We start from the raw sequence: 17053 nt of genomic DNA, 5'->3' as shown, positions 1-17053 counted from the left end.
CCTGTACTAGCAGACCTCCTGTGTTCTAATGTCTTCATCTGTCTTACAAAAGGGTAGGGAATTGACCAGGTTACCTACCCCACTTTCACCTGTGGGCAAACAGAGGTTCTGAGAAAGAAAGAAAATTGGTAGTGACTACATCATATATCAACATTGTATGGTACAGTGTAAGGGAGGGAGTGCAAGACCTGGCTGCTGGAGAGAACTGGCTGGGTAAGCACAGGTGAGTAATTTAATCTAAGTTAACAACCTCCATTTCCCTATCTGTAAAATTGGGGGATATAATTTTTAAATCCCTAGAATTGTTATAAATAGCAAATACAATAATGTATGTAAAGTGCTTTGTCAAGCTTAAAGCAATTAATAAATGTCAGTACTATCACTATTAACTCTCCTCCCACATCTTAGAATCCATAACTCAGCTGGTCAGATTTTGTATGTTATCTCCTCTACTGGACTGTGAATGTCTTGGGGACAGGGATTGCCTTTTATTTTCTTTGTATCTGGAGAGCTTGGCACCATGCCTAGCACATAGTAGGCATTTCATAAATGCTAACTGACTTGACTTCTTGACTGATTCTCCATCTATGAGCAGGAAAAGGATTTTGTATTATGTCATAGCATCCATCCTCCAGATGAAAAGTTCCTCCAAGTGGACTTTTCATTATACACAGCTCTTGGATCTCCGGATATGAAAAATGGCCACACAGGTGTGCCCATGTGAGCCACAGCTGTATTCTTTCTCAGCCTGTGGAGAGCAGATCTCCAGCACCTGTGAGCACCTGGGCAAACCCAAGCCTGCAGAGGAAATCATGGCACATGACAAAGTCTTAATGCTTGTATGACTCGTTATTACTTTTGCTATTACTACATTCTTTTGCTACCACATTAGGACAGTTTCCTTAGTGGTAACTGGAGGGCTCATTCAAATAATTTTGAGGTGGAAGAGAGCTTGTGATTACCTCCACAAATACCCTCATTTTACAGATGAGTAAGCAGAGGTCTAGGGAAATGAAGTGATTTGTCCAAGATCACATAGGCAGTTGGAGGGTGAGTTGGAACTGGAATCCAGTTTTGTTGCTCTCCAAGCCAATGTTCTTCCTACTATTCCACTCATCTGCAGGGTTTTAAATACCAGGGGCATTTGAAAATGCCCCTGGTATTTAAAACCCTGCATATGAGTCAAGGGATTCATGGAACAATAGCAGGTTTAACATGATCTACTGCAGGGACATGCTGTTTTCAGCTTATATCAGGCTCTTACTGATTGTGAAATTTTAAGTGTGAGCATTTACACCTGGGAAATTAGCAAAGGCTACACATCAGGACTTGATTTATTGTTTTCTCCATTATCTAAACTTAAGAAAATGATGGATAAAATATTAATAATGCAGATTAAATTTAAAAGTGTACCCTATGTACAATTTTTCCCTGGAAAGCTGATTGTTGAAAGCATTTACTCTCACACTGCTGTTAGCAGCCTCCTTAGAAGATGCAAATAATCCAAGTCTTCGGGACTAAGTCACTTAACAAAAATCGTACTATTATTGTACTAGTAGCATCTGAATATGGCACTTACAGAGGTCTCATCCTCACTAGTGTTAGGTCATCTAAGAATACGCATGAAAGCGATGTAAAGCAGCCTATGGGTGAGTGAGATGGACTTTAGAATCAGGAAAATGTGGGTTCAAATCCTGCCTCAGTCACTTGTGAGCCGTGGGATCTTGGGTATGTTATTTTATCTTTTAGTTTCATCTGTTATGTGGGACTAATAATGTCTTACAGGGCTGGTGCAATGTGATCAAATGAAATTGCCTATATGATCTATAAATGTTTCAAAAGTCTTAGTCATTATTGGTATTTCTAACAGTGGGCTGGGATAGATCTGTTCATATCTGAAGATACGATAGAGGAGCTGACATCAGAACTCAGGCCTTCTACTCTGGCCAGGGCTTCAGCCTTGAACCCTTGGTAGTGTTTAGAGAGATTAATTTTAGGGGGTTTAGTCCCCTGAGAGAACAAGAATCCATGCTCACTAGTCTTGAAAGCTGAATGCTGTCTAGGCTTTTTTCTCCCCACACGGGATTTTATGGCTGGAGAGACAGTTCTTAGCCAAACCTCTCCCACTGGGCCTCAGGATTTAAGAAGAAATACAGAACATTTAATCTCCTCTTTGTTTTCAAAGTCTCTGCAGGATGATAGATTTAGCCAGCAAGCATTCTGGTAGCAAGGGGAGGGGGCAAGGAGTAGACAGAGAGAGCCATAGAAATTTGTTCATTGGTTTGCGTCCAGTGTTCAAGGTCTGTGAGGTCATTTCTTGGCTCCAAACCCTACAATGCCGTGAGGTCCTGTGTCAATTTCCCTAGCTGTGCCTCAGTTTCTTTCTTCAACTGCTTCCCATCAATAGTTCTGTGATGTTTCTACTATTTCTATCATCTGACAAATCCCAAGTCATTCTTTACACCCCCAAACCTAGTCACAGCAATCCTACCAATCAGATAGCCAGTGACAGATGGGGGAATGGATATGTGTCTAATATCCTTCTCTCCTTAAGCGCTCAGTGTTAGATGATGGAAGGAAACACAGGAGGAGAAATGGAGAGATTGTGAGATTTGTTGGCAGATAAGGAGGTCAAAAGCTAGGCACAAAGGAAACAAGAAAGATAGGGGAGAGGATACATAAATAGCTGGGTAAGGGGCGCCTAGTGCAGTCAGTAGACAGAAGTCTAGGAGATAGTCACATAGAAAGGCAGGGAGATAAATGTGCTGGCCCTTCTGTATAGCGCTGTGACAATAGCAGTAGCACTGATAGTAATCACACACGTTTACCTAACTCTTGAAGGTTTACCAAGTGCTTTCCTAGCAACGATGCAGGTAGAATGAGTAGGTCAGATATGCATAAGATTTGCAGCTGAAATGAATGGGGCAGTCATTTTGTTCATTCCCCCTTCCCCCTCATTTCACAAGTAAGGGATCTAAGTCTAAAACAAGTCATTAGGGGCATCGATTTCAAACTAGAAGGGATTTTCAAGACCACCTAGTCCAACATCTTCATTTCATTTTATTTTTTAATCTAATATTACTTTTCCCAATTAATAAGCATACATTTTTTTCTCTCCCCCAAATTGGGTAAAAAAAAAGAATAACAAAATTCTGTAACGAATATTCATAGCTAAGAAAAAACCATTTTTGCGTTGGTCAGGTCCAAAAAACGGATGTTTCATTATGAATTTTGAGGACCATTCCCTCTTTGTCAGGACTCCATAACTGGTCCTCCAAACCCCTTCATTTTATAGGTGAGGAAAATGAGGCTCACGTTGACAAAGATAGTCAGTCACCAGGATGTGAATCCAGATCCTCAGAACCCAAATGAAGTGCTCCAGCATGACTATCTCAACCTATGTTGCTTATGGCATGTGTGACCTTGGGAAAGTCACCTCCCTGGGTCCTTGGCTCTTTATGTGTCAAATGAGGGGAGGGGACTGGATGATCTGAAAAGATGCTTTAGTTCTAAATAATAACAGCTAGCATTTATATAGTACTTTGAGGATTGCAAAGAATTCTAAGGATATTATCTAATTTTTTATCCTCACAACAACCCTAGGAGGTAGGTGTTACTATTACCCCATTTTACAGGTGAAAAAAATTGGATTGACAGCAGTTAAGTGAGTCACTCAGGGTGACACAGCCAGCAAGTGTCTGAGGTTCAATCTGAACCCAGGTCATTCTGACTATGGGCAGCTAGGCAGCACAGCGGATAGAGCACTGGGCTTGGAATCAGGAACACTCATCTTCCTGAGTTCAAATCTGGCCTTAGATATGTCCTGGCTGTGTCACCTTGAGCAAGTCACTTAACCTTGTTTGCCTCAGTTTCCTCATCTGTAAAATGAGCTGGAGAAGGAAATGGCAAACCACTCCAGTATCACTGCCAAGAAAAACCCAAATGGGGTCACAAAGAATCAGACATGACTGAAATAACTGAACAACATCAGTGCTCTAGCCACTGAACTACCTCACGGCCTCTCTGCCTATGGTCCCATGGTTCATTTTGCTTCTGAGAATGCTCTTATGACCACAGTCTTTCACCTCGTGCTCCTTGTGATGAAGGGAGGCAGAGGACTGACCCAACATAGGGATGCAATCTATGGCTTTGGGAAAATGCCCTTTTTGATCTGTGTGGGACTCTAGTAAGGTATCTTGTATGGTATTCCAGCTCTCAACCCTGGCTTCCTTAAATGCATCTTCTCACCCATCCAGGCAATTGGGTAAGAGAAATTATGAGCTTCAGGAAGGTGCCAGCAATGGCCTCCATATGCTTGGTACATTGAGGAGAACAGCAATGGTTCTCCTGGGAGTCCAGTCACGGTTATAGTAAAGTCATTTGTACATTTATAGGGCTCAGTGGTCCTGGTGATCAATCCTAGGGCCAGCTTCCTTCCTCCTTCTGCCTTGTCGCCATAGCCCCCACCTCATTTAGACTATCCTTGTCATTAACAACAAACATTGTTTTGAACAAAGCCATCTCTCTCTCTCTCTCTCTCTCTCTCTCTCTGAAGGGAGCCATGAAGAAGAGGTGAGCCTGTGGCACCCCCAAATTCTTGGTGTTTGGCAGGACACCTCGACTCCAGAGAAGGAGGACAATGGAAAGGTGGCTGTGGGTCGGGGGTCAGGGAGGGACAGGAGTATGGTATGGCACTCACAGAGGTGTTTTGGCACTGCACGCTGGAGCTGTTGAAGCGCAGGGCTGGGACCCTCTGCTCAGTGCCTTGGATGTTGAGGATGCACTCGTAGCCCCGCTGACCTGACTGTGGCTGGGGCAGGTTCTTGGCCTTTAAGGTAATGGGCTTGATCACCTCGACTGGCACCAGGATCTTGTCCACTTGCAGCAGCTGAGGGCAATCCTGAGAGCAGAGAGAGCTGAGGTCAGGTGGCGAAGCAAAGTTAAACATGAAGGGAAATGTCTCCAGATTTAGCCCCTTCTCCCCTTCCCCCTCAGCTCCCGTCCCTGCTGTGGTTCTCCTAGAGACTTGACGTCAAGAGACAAGGAAATTATCTTGTCCCCTTTCTTTAAAAGATGAGGAACTAAGGTCCAGGTAAACATCCATCCATCCACCTGACCATTAATTCACAGAGATAAAGAGAGAGACAGACACAGAAAGACAGAGAGACACACAGAAACAGAGACAAAGACAGAGACATACAGAGATAGTGATACAGAGGGAGAGAGAGAGAGAGAGAGAGAGAGAGAGAGAGAGAGAGAGAGAGAGAGAGAGAGAGAGAGAGAGAGAGAGAGAGAGAGAGAATATGCATATACTAGGATCAGAGAATCATAGCTTTAGACTTCACAGAGGCCATTTGGTTCAACCCCTTCATTTCAGACAAGGAACTGAAGCCCAGAGAAATTATTAACTGTTTTGGCCCAGGTCACCTAGATAGTAAATAGTAGAGTCAGGATTTGAACACAGGTTCTTTGATTCCAGAGAAAGTACTCATTCCATTATATTTTCTGCCTTTCTGGATATACGTACATACACACACACACACACACACACACACACACACACATATATGTATATACACACACACATACATTTATTTACATAAACACACACGTATGTATACATACTATACTGTACACACACATATATACACCATAGACATAGACACATACATATCTCCCCATATACTTGGTGGGAACACAATGTGTTTGTAGGGATGTGGGGATGGATGGAATAAGACTGTGAAGCACTGGCCAAGGGCATAAAGGGTGAACAGTATGAGTACTTCAGGACTTCTTGTCTGGTTTGATGGGCCAAAATGGCTCTGTTCACTGTATTTCAGAGTCCTTGTTGGAAAAGTGGCTTGGTATTCCTGGGGCTGTGCTGAGTATGCGTATGCATCTAATACTCTTTTCTCAAGGGAGGAAAAGGTGCATTGGAAGGAGAGAAGATTTTAATAACTCTGCTGGAATAACATCTGAGGGGCATAAATCACACCATGCCATTTTTTTCCTGTCCCCTAGACTACCACCCTCCAGGGCTCTGTACTAGGCACACCAAGAATGATGACTCCTGGGCATATTAGCAATCCAAATCATAAGAGATCTAGAATTATTTACATAGGGTCTTATCCCTAAGGATGCTCAGGCACTTGACGGTATGTAGACTAGGGGGAGGGATTACCATTTCCCCAGAGGCCCACCACTAGCTTCTGGCTGTTCTCCACTTCCCCTCAAAAGGGCAAGTCAGGAAGAAAGTCAATTGTGGGAGGAAGGCAGAGGTGAAGAATGGTGTTTGGATCAGTCCCAGTATGTTCTATTCTTGGTAATTGTTCCTCCTTCTTTATAAAGTGAGCCCAAACCAGGAGTTCTTAATCTTCTGTGTGTGTGATTTGGTTCCCTTTGGCAGTCTTGCAAAACCTACAGACCCCTTCTCAGAATCATATTTTTAATGCATAAAATAGAAAGGATTTCTACAAGTCCCAGCTATACTTTCACCTTTTACAGGAAGCCTTTCCTGATCCCTCTTAATTCTAGTGCCCACCCTCTTTGGGTTATTGCCAATTTAGCCTGCACATGACTTGTTTGTACATAATTATTTGCATGTTGTCTCCCCCATTCGATTGTGAGCTGCTCCAGAACAGGGGCTACCCTTTACCTTCCTTTGTATCTGTAGCACTTAGCTACAGCACATAGTAGGCACCTCACATATGTTTATTGATTGACTGACAAAGGAAACCAATTATATTAAAATATAGTTATCAAAATATAAAAATAAACCAAAAAATTTTACAGACCTCAGGTTAAGATCTCCTTCCCTAAATCAACTGACTCAAGCTAGAAGAGAATACTTCCCAAGAACTAGGGCTCTCATCCTTCCCTGGCTTTTCCAGGCATAGGAGAAGTAAGGAGAAAAAGGAGATATAGTGGAAAGAAGGAGATGGAGAAAGGGAGAAGGAAGAAGAGAGAGGAAGAGAAGGGAAGGGGAAAGAAAGGGAAGGAGAGGAGAGCAAAAGAGAGGAAAGAGGAGGCGAGAGGAGAGGGGAGGAGGGCAGGAGTGGGACAGAAAGAACATGAACATACATAGGAACAAGTACACCAACTGAGAGATCTATCTGCAAGCTGACAAGGAGAGCAGGCTTGCTGAAGGGGGAGATCCACAGTTCCATTAAACTAATCTCCCCTCCGAGACGTCTGATCCCTCCAGGCTGCACATGCCATTATCCGAGGATGAGATAAAGAGGAGCCGCAGGAGCTGGAAAGGCCAGCAGGAAAAGAGAAAGGGGAGGGGCGGGGGGTTGATTACATACAAGGCCTCAGCCCCAACATTTCGGTTGTAAGTGGTGCTCTCTCTCTCTCTCTCTCTCTCTCTCTCTCTCTCTCATTCTCTCATTCTAGCAGCCCCTCTATGGCACCAGAGTTACTGAAAAACATGGGGGTGTATCCACTCTGTGCAATAACCTCTGTGTAATGGCATATCTTGTCCATTGTCTATGCCCCTCTTCTCCCTCATTCCTACTCCATCACTAGTCACCATGTTTACTATAATGGTTCATAGGAATGGGGGATTACTTTGCTTGAAGCATGTATGAGGGAACTGGGACAGCTTCTTGGAAGAGGTGACATTTGATCTGGCTCTTGAAGGACAGGTAGGATTTCAATAGATGGGAGATAATGGAGAGAGAGGACATAGGGGACAGCTGGGATAAAGACAGAAAGGAGAGAATTCCAATTTGGCTTCAGAATAAAGTACCTGAAGGAGAAAGAGGGCTTGAATAGTAGATTGGGGCCACTTTGTGGGATGCATTGGATGCCAGTCTATCTTTCACTGACTTTAGTAGGCAATGGAGAGCCATTGAAGGGTTCTGAGCCATGTAGTATGATGATCATAGCTGTGTATTAAGAAGAAGGTTAATCTGTCAGCAGTGTGGAGAATGGATTGGAGGTGCAGGGGAAGCCTGGAGGTAGCAAAGACAGGTAGAAAGCTATTCCAGTGCTCCAGGCAAAGCTAGCAAGGGCCCGAACTAGAGAAAGGGCAGTGAAAATGAAAAGGGAAAGAGCTAAAATAAATTGGCATCTGATTGCTGCGTATGTGGGGGTGGGAGGGTGGAGTAAGGAAAGACTGGATGACTATCAGGTTTTGAGAATGGTTGACCATGGAAATGATGGAAACACTAACGGAGATGGAGGAATCAGGTCATAGAGCAAATTTTGTGTAGGAAAGATGATGCAAATTGGACATATCGAATTTGAGATCATGAGAGAGAGAGAGAGAGAGAGAGAGAGAGAGAGAGAGAGAGAGAGAGAGAGAGAGAGAGAAGGAAGGGAGAAAGAAGGAAGGAAAGAGAACAAAAGAGGGAAAGAGAAAAAGAGAAGGGAGGGAAGAAGGAAGAGAGGAAGGAAGAAAAGAAGGAAGGCAGGAACTTTATGAGGGTAAAGGGAAGGAGGACAAGTTGAAATCAAAATAGCAGAATTTCAGAGTTGTAAGGAAACTCAAAGGCCATTTAATCCAATTCACACCTGAACAAGGATACTCTATGATACATGCTTCAAGTTGTCTTCAGCCCCTGCACAAAGATCTCAAATGAAGCAGACCCCAATATCTTCCAAGGCAGTCCATTCCCTTTTGGATAGCTCCAGTGATTAGGGAGCCTCTTTTTACATTAAATCTCAGTTTGCCTGTCCCTATCTTTTATGCATTGGTCTTTGTTTGGCCCCTGAGAACAAATGGAGCAAGTCTGCTCTCTTCCACATGACATCATGAATGTGGGGTTTCATCTAGGAGCAGAGATACCGGGAAGGGAAAGAAATCCTGCCTTTAGGAGGCAGCATTGTGCAGACCACTGCATTTGGGGTTAGAGAACCCTGCTTCACTTTCTAGCTCTGACACTTACTATCCATATTACTTAATCTCACCGGGTCTCAGTTTCCCCATCTACATCTTTGAAGGCCCCTTCCAGACCCTAAATCTATGATTGGATGATGAGAAGATTTAGGAGGATTTATAGGAGTAAGGTGGCAGTGGGGGCTGATTCTGGGAAGGAGGAAGATGGGAGGAAAAAGAAGGTTGTGGACAGAATGTAGTGAGACTTTTGTGGAGATGGAAACAAGACATGGTAGACAATTGAATATGAAAAGTGTTGAGATAAATCAGGAAGATGTTAAGCTTCTGAATACAGGAGAGGGAATGAATGATAGAGGCATAGTAGAAAACAGGAGGAGGAACACATCTATGGGAAAAGACAATAATCTTGGTTTGGGACACATAGAGTTTGAAGGACCAGAGAGACATCCAAATGGAGATGTCTGCTGGGCAGTTAGCAATCTGTTTATCTACATCTTTTTGTCATAAAGGCATCAAATATGTGGAGCTGCTTTCTAAGAGCCCTCTGGTTGGCCCACTGGATCTCACTGTGTTTCACAGAAGGGGAACCTGAGGCATATAGTTCCAGGTCATCAGGAACTCTGAACCTAACTTTGGGGAATTAGGCAGCACCACCAATTTATAATGCCCTTCAACCTGGGAACCACATTTTCTAGAGGGTGGCAAATCTCCAGCAGAGTGAGTAAAGGTGGACCGCTCATCACTTAGCAGAGAACCTGCTGAGCCTGGGAAGCTGTTAAACTTGTGGTTGGCTGGCACCTGAGCCTGGGGGCTTGACTGGATACAGTCCAGGAGAGGTGGAGAGGCAAACCCTCAGGAGAGATGCTTAAGCCTCCATCACTCCTCTCACCTTCCATTATATCCCTCCATGGCTTATGATGAGTCCATTAATGAGCCCTGATTGCCAGTGGCCCCATAAAGGCCTAGTTTGCATATAAAAAGGTTGACTGCTCTGAGAGGAAGTTCATTAATAATAATTGATGTGGTAGAGGCTGGGCTGGGTAGATTCTCTTCTGCTGGTACTGTGGATTGACTCCTGTGCACCTCTTAATTGAAATTTAAAATGGCAACCTCTTCCAAGGCAATAAGGCATGAAGGGGCCATTTCTATCACCCAGCCACCCCATCTTTCCAGACTCTGCCCCTATCCCACGCTGAACCTTCAAGATCAAAACCATGTACGAGCCTGATGTACTTGGGCAATTCCAAAGGAATTGATCTGTTTGTCATCACCTTCTACAGGGCAGCTAGCTGGTTCAGTGGATAGAGCACCAAGTCTGGGGTCAGGAAGACCAGAGTTCAAATCTGGCCTCAGGCACTTACTAGCTATGTTACCCTGGGCAAGTCACTTAACCCAGCTTGCCTCAGTTTCCTCATCTGTAAAATCAGCTGAATACAGAAATGGCAAACCATTACAGTATCTTTGCCAAGAAAATCCCCAAATGGGGTCACAAAAAGTCAGACTCAACTGAAATGACTGAACAGCAACCATAGATATGCTCAAGGAGCTGTCTCAAAACATCTTTGTATTGATTGAAGATACCTTCCCCTCAGTCTACCACCTTTCCATTCTCTTAACTTTTCAGGTTCTCTACTATTCCATTTCCTTTCAGAACATTTCCCTCAGCTGCCTTTCTTTCACCAAACGCTGCGACATTCTGTCTCAGCCCCCCATCTCCTGCCTCTGTACAGTCTTCCCAGCCACTTCTTATGCCCCTCCTTCTGAGGTTTGGCTTGCATTTGGAATAAAAAAGACCCAGGTTTGAATCCCACCCCTCACATTTACTTTCTGTGTGACCTCCTCTGAGCCCCAGTTTTTCTGTATGTAAAATGAAGGGGGCTGGATTAGTGGCCCTCCGAGGGGCCATCCAGCTCTAAATCTGTGATCCTAATGTCTCCCTTGGTCTACTTCAACTCCTCCAAACCCAAATGGAACAGGGTCTTTAAACCTGTCCCTCTCCCCCTAAAAATGCTCCCATTTTGTCCTCAAGGTCTTACTCTATTTTCTGGCTTCCAGTCCCAGATGTTATTGTAATAATAATGGTATTGATAATTTTCTCCATTCTCTCAAATGATTTTTCACTGCATTTGTTCTCTCCTCACCAAGAATAGGCTGGTTAGATCCAGGAAAATGTCAGCTTTTTTCTGGCTTCTTTATACACATTGTTGAATGTGCTGGTGCCATCAGCTGCCACTAGAATCAACTGTTTCCCACAGTCTTGGCGGTTTGTGGCCATCCTAAGGCAACCTTGCCATATTTTACTATACTTTTATACAAAGGCAACATAATATAGTGATGGAACATTGAACCAGGAGCTAAAAGACCTGGGTTCTACTATTAACTATATTGCTCTGTGACTTTGAACAAATTACTCAACCTTTCTTGCCTCAATTTCTTCACTTGTAAAATGTGGAGGCCATTGGCTACCCTGAGTACTTCATGGGGTTAGTATGGGGATCAGGTAATATGGGTGAAAAGGGCTTTAAGAATTATAAAGTACTTTGGAAATCCAAGGAATTACTATTATTTTAATAGCATAATACTGGGACCCGGTCTATGTACTGATGATGATAACCACAGTAGTGATACTTCATTGTCATCAGACTATACCTCTCTAAATTGTCCCCTAAAATGCTCTCCAAGATGTAGGGTCCTCCCACTCTGGAGGACGTGATATTGTCCAAGATGTTCTCTTAGAATACAGGTTCCCTCGGGGTGGAGAACACAGTAATCTCAAAAGTGGCTTTGGCAAGAATAGGGCACCATTGGAGTGAGGCTTGTGCTGGAAGTAGGCTGTCCAGCCCCACACACATTTTAGAATTAATTTAAACCCACAAAGGATCATCTGGGTAGAAGCCTCAGAGAGATCATCCTTCCAGAATGAGATTTAGATCTGAAAAGGATGTTGGGAATTGTCTAGGCCAGGGATTTCTTAACCAGCCATCCTTGGGATCTGTGGATAGATTTCAGGGGAACTATGAACTTGGATCAGAAAACAAAAATGCATTTTTATTTTCACCAAATGCTGAAATGTAGCATTTCCTTCAGAGACAGGCAACCGACCATTGCTTGGAGAAAGGCTCCACAGGCTTCATCAGGCTGCCAAAGGGATCCGAGATATAAAAGGTCAAGATTCCCTGATCCAGACCATCCTTCTTATTTTACAAATGAGGAAACTGAGACCCAAAGAGATATCATTGAGTCATGGCTCTCTAAAGTTAGTGTAATAGGTAGCGCTTACACAGAACTTGAGAGTTGCAAAGTGTTTTACATATATTATCTCATTTGATTCTCACAATGCCTACCTACTCTGGGAGGCAATAGCTACTGCTATTCTCATTTCAGAGGTTAGGTGACTTTCCCAGGACTACAGAGCTACTAAGTGTCTGAGGCAGGATTTGAACTGACTCCTGCTCTAACACTCCCGCCACTGCACAACCTAAGTTGCTCAGCAAACATTTGTTAAATGCTTACTATGCATCAGGCACTGTGCTAAGTCCCAGGGCTACAAAGAAAGGCAAAAATGTGGACCCTGCATTCAAGGAGCCCCCATTCTAAAGAGGGAGACAACTTGAAAATGATTATGTACGTGTAAGATATATTCAGAGTTGATGGAAACTAACCTTAGTGGGGAGGGAGAGGGGTGTATGTGTGTTTGTGTGTATGTGTGTGTGAGAGAGAGAGAGTGCGTACATGTGTGTACAGGGGCAGAGAGGCACATCCCAAGATAAATGTGCTATTCAGTAAGGTGCTGAAGAACAGTATGCCGTTATCCGTTTGAATACTTGAAATAAGAAAGACGAGGATGGTGACAAGCTGTGACTACAAAAACATGGCCTGTGCTGTGCTAGCATGAGATCATGGCAGCCTCCAGAGCCACCAGTGGCTGGGGATGGGGACGGGGAGCAGGCCGGCTTGTTGAGCTCCAGCCACCTCTGATTTACAGCCTTTGACGTGTTTACCCGACTACCGCTCTAATTCTCCTCCTTGTAATAGCAAAGTCAACTTCCAATGCCCAGGCCTTGGAGGGATCCATGGAAGGGAGGGAAGAAGAGGCGTGCTGCTCTAGCGGGTGACTGAGGAGATGAGTGAGGGTTGGTGCTCCTCCCAAAAGACATCTTGGGCCCCATCAATCTCCAGAGATGTGTTGGTTCTCCGGGAGACCACTCCTCCCAAATTTACACCTGCCTCCCCAGTCCCGTCATGCCCCAAGACAAAAAAATTTAATACCCCGTATATTTCCTCCACATTCCCAAGTTTATAATGCCATTAGTGTGATCTATGATCTGCCTGTTTATAGACAGAGCACAAGTAATAACACAGAGAGGAAATGCCCATAACCTTATAGGTGGGTGATGGGAAGAAGGCTCCAGAGATTGATGGGGAGGGAGGAAGCTTAGAGAGAGCAGGAAGAATAATGGGATAGTTGAAGAGAATAACGGAAGGGGTGAGGGTAAGGGCTGAGGCAACAGTCCTAGGTTAGAGGAGCAGCCAGAGTTCTGGGGCAGCCAAACCCTAGATTTCTGGAGTTCCCTCTGAGAAATTCAAAGGGGGTCCATTCACTCCTGAGCACTATTATACGTTTCTCTTGCATCCATCTTTTTCTTCTTGTTATATTGCCAGTAGCCTCCTTCTGTGCCTCCTTAAATCTTGTCTGGCTTATGTCCTCAGCCTCCATTCTCTACCTTTTCTGATTCTCCTACAAATCACTGTTGTTCTAATCTTCATAAAGATTGGAATACATCTCTGCTCACAAGCTGTTAATAGCTCCCTACTGCTCTCCAAATAAAGTTGAAACTCCTTAAATTGGCATTTGAGGCCTTCCATAATCTGGGCTTAAACCAGTTTACCTAGCCTTGTCTCATAGAACATTACCTTGTGTATCTTACACTTTTCCCAAACTACCACTGGAAGCCTTTTATCCATCTTCCAAACGAAACCCTTCATCATCCTCTTAACTACTAATTCCTTGCCTCCCCAACAAACTTGTATTGAATTATTCTGTCTTGATTTGTATTCATTCTCTTTATATTTCTTCTGTACGTGCCTATACATGTGCTCTGTTAGAACAAAAGCTCTTCGAGAGTAGGGATTGTCTCCTTCTTTGTATTTTCATTTCCAGTACTTAGCACAGTGTGTGGCATGTAGTAGGTGCTTAATAAATGCTTGTTGGTTGCAAGCCCTGATTGCTTCCAACTCTCAGACAAGCTCTGACTCATGAAATTCTACCCCTACTTTATGCCTAACTCAGAATGTCACTGCTTTTCAGATACTTTCCCTGAATCACCCCGAATTCATCCTGTGCCTGCTCCTAGGCAGAAGTAACTTCTTCCCAGGATCCACTTTGGTATCCTGTGCCATATTGTGGGACAGTGGAAAGAGTCTTGATTCTGGAGTCGGAGGACCTGGGTTCAAACACTAGCTCTGAAGTTTCTGATTGGTGTGGCCTTTGGGAAGTTACTTCCTCAGACTCCATGTCCTCATAATATGTAAACCAAGTGGGCCTGCCTAGATGCTTCTGAAACTCCTTCCAGCTTTATCCGGGGATCCTATGCATTTATGATGTTCTAACTTCTCTTTGTTTATTTGTGCCTATCTTATCTTCTCTACTAGATTTTAAGATCCCCTAGGACAGGGGCTGCAGCTGACTCATCTTTGTATCTCCTAAAGTGCAGTAAAATTGGTGGAGTTTGTCTAGGTTGCAGTGAGGGGAGCTTTTCAAGTTTTATGTGATTAAATCAGGACTTCATTTTTTCCCTTCTCTGATCTTAAGATTAGCAGAAGGGCCCTGATCCAGGGCATGTGATTCACTTGAACCCAGGAAGGAGGGGGTCACTGGCTGGCAGACTCCTAGCTAAGTCAGTGTGGATTCAGGCTAATTGTACTTTTCACTCTCTTAATAAAGCAAAGCAACCACAAAGCTCAATAATTTAGTACCAGGTCACTTCCCTTGTACTAGAGATAACACTGGAGCCAAAGTAAATCCCATTGACTCAGACAGGCTCCCAGGGAAAGGAAAAGGGAAGGGGATCTGGAAAGAACAAGGAAGCTTGGAGGCCTGGGAAGGTAGAGGGAGAGGGTGGTTGCTAAAGCAGTTATTTGAAAAACTTGGGGCATTGGTGTGACTTGACCCAGGCCCTGCTCCTTGCAGCCCCCGGCCCAGGCCTCCTCTGGCCTTGTTTCCAAATGCATCCATGCAGCCTGAAGAAGGGGTGGCTCAAGGCGTGGCTTGTGCCCCAATCCTTGAGAACCAGAGGATCTGCCTTCCATTCCTGGACCTTTCACTGGCTATAGAGAGGCCTGATGAAGCCTCTAGCTTGTTTTCTCTGACAAATGGCCAGGACAATCTTTCTCCTTCTCTTATTCTTAGGGGTGTTATGAAAATGAATATGAACATGTCTAAAAAAGTCTGCACTTTGTAGAAAAGACAAAGAAATATGCTATATTTAGTCCAGAGAAGAGAAAACTGGAGGAGGGCTTGAAAATAATCTACCAGTGTAAAAATGATTATCACGGTGCCATTCTTCATCTCTACTCAGGAGGAAACAGGAGAAAATTGGTTTAAGGTGCTTTATATGGGATTCTAGTTAGATAAAAGGGTGGACTTCCTGACAGGGATATTTGTTATACACTAGAACTGGTGAAAGAGGTCACCTGTAGAATTCTCTTTGTTGGAGATTTTTATGAAAAAATTTCCATCTCTGATATTTTTAAAAGACCAATAACATGCTCCTGCCACACACACACACACACACACACACACACACACACACACACACACACACTGAGGGGATCTCCTGGCTATTTTTTTTCCTCCGGGGAATTTTCTCTAGGTGTAGAGTCAGAAAACATGGATTCGCGATTCACACACAGGGTGCAACACTTACTAGCTATGGAACCGTAGGCAAATCGCTTATTCTTCCTCAGTTTCCACATTTGTAAAATGGGGTTAATAATAACATCTATCTCCTGTGGTGGTTGTGACAATCAAATGAAATATTTGCAAAGCACTTTATAAGCCTTAAAGGGCTACATAAATGCTAGAAATCAGCATCATTACTGTTATATGACATTGCGTAGCTTAAAGATTAGCATAGGGTGCTCTTAGTATAGGGCGGCTAGGTGGCCCAGTGGATAGAGTACCAGGCCTGGAGTCAGGAAGGCTCATCTTCCTGAGTTCAAATCTGACCTCAGACATTCACTAGCTACGTGACCCTGAGCAAGTCACTTAACCCTGTTTGCCTCAGTTTCCTCACCTGTAAAATGAGCTGGAGAAACAAATGGCAACCCGCTTCGGTGTCTCTGCCAAGAAAACCCCTAAATGGGGTCATGAAGAGTCAGACATGACTGAAACAACTGAGCACTAACAGCAAGCTCCGAGTGCAGGAACTTCCTCCAGCAAACACAGCCAGGTCTCCTCCTGCTCCAGAGTGATGGTTCCACGATTGCTCCAACCCAGAAACCATATTTTTAGACTTGTGGCCAAAAACATCTAAATTCAAACCCTCTGATGTCATTTATATTACACTGGGCAAGTCCCTTGACCCCATGTGCCTCAACAATTCCCCAGGACTTTTCTACTCAAGTCATGGATTGGTTAGATCTTTAATGGCAGAGGAGGCTTCCCTGCCAGGAGTTCCCCATGCCGATGGAATCACTGCTCCTTTGAGAGTTCCAGCGCCATTATTATTACTCTGAGCTCCAGGGAAGCTCTAGAACCACTGACTGGCCAGAGGCTTCAGGATAACATGGGGGAGTAACCTGGGTAGGCCAAGGCTCTTTGAGGCCTGAGCTTCACCCCTAAAACCTGTTCTGAGGGAAGCCCATGTCATGGGTCAATGGAAGGGAACCCCAGCTGGCACTGAGAGAGAAGCTGACTAAGCTATTTCATATAAATATACACACACACACACACACATATATGTATATATGTGTATATATGTATATATATATAGTGTGTATATATAAGATATAAATATATATAACAAGGGCTGTGGTAATAGCAGCAGCTCACATTTCTATAATGCATTAGGTTTATAAAATATCCTTCTAACAATGAAGCGTGGGGTAGATAACGTAACTACCATGCTCATTTTACCGATGAAGAAATTAAAAGTTAGAGAGACTGGGCGACTTACTCATGACTACAGCGCTCGCTAGTTGATGTCAGAA

General features: G+C 43.9%; 1 protein-coding gene across 2 annotated transcripts in view; it reads right to left on the bottom strand.

The window, feature by feature from the left end:
* The window catches only part of PLXNA4 (plexin A4), a 139008-nt gene that overhangs the window by 108268 nt on the left and 13687 nt on the right, over positions 1–17053 (bottom strand). For both annotated transcript variants that reach the window (XM_036760468.1, XM_036760469.1), the window contains exon 5: positions 4700–4900. In XM_036760468.1, coding sequence (XP_036616363.1) covers positions 4700–4900 — 201 coding nt within the window. The remainder of the gene's footprint in view (positions 1–4699; positions 4901–17053) is intronic.

Source organism: Trichosurus vulpecula, chromosome 5 (genome assembly GCF_011100635.1).
Source record: "Trichosurus vulpecula isolate mTriVul1 chromosome 5, mTriVul1.pri, whole genome shotgun sequence".
Taxonomy (NCBI): domain Eukaryota; kingdom Metazoa; phylum Chordata; class Mammalia; order Diprotodontia; family Phalangeridae; genus Trichosurus; species Trichosurus vulpecula.
The sequence above is the reverse complement of the archived record's forward strand: the minus strand, read 5'-3'. Positions and strand labels throughout refer to the sequence as shown.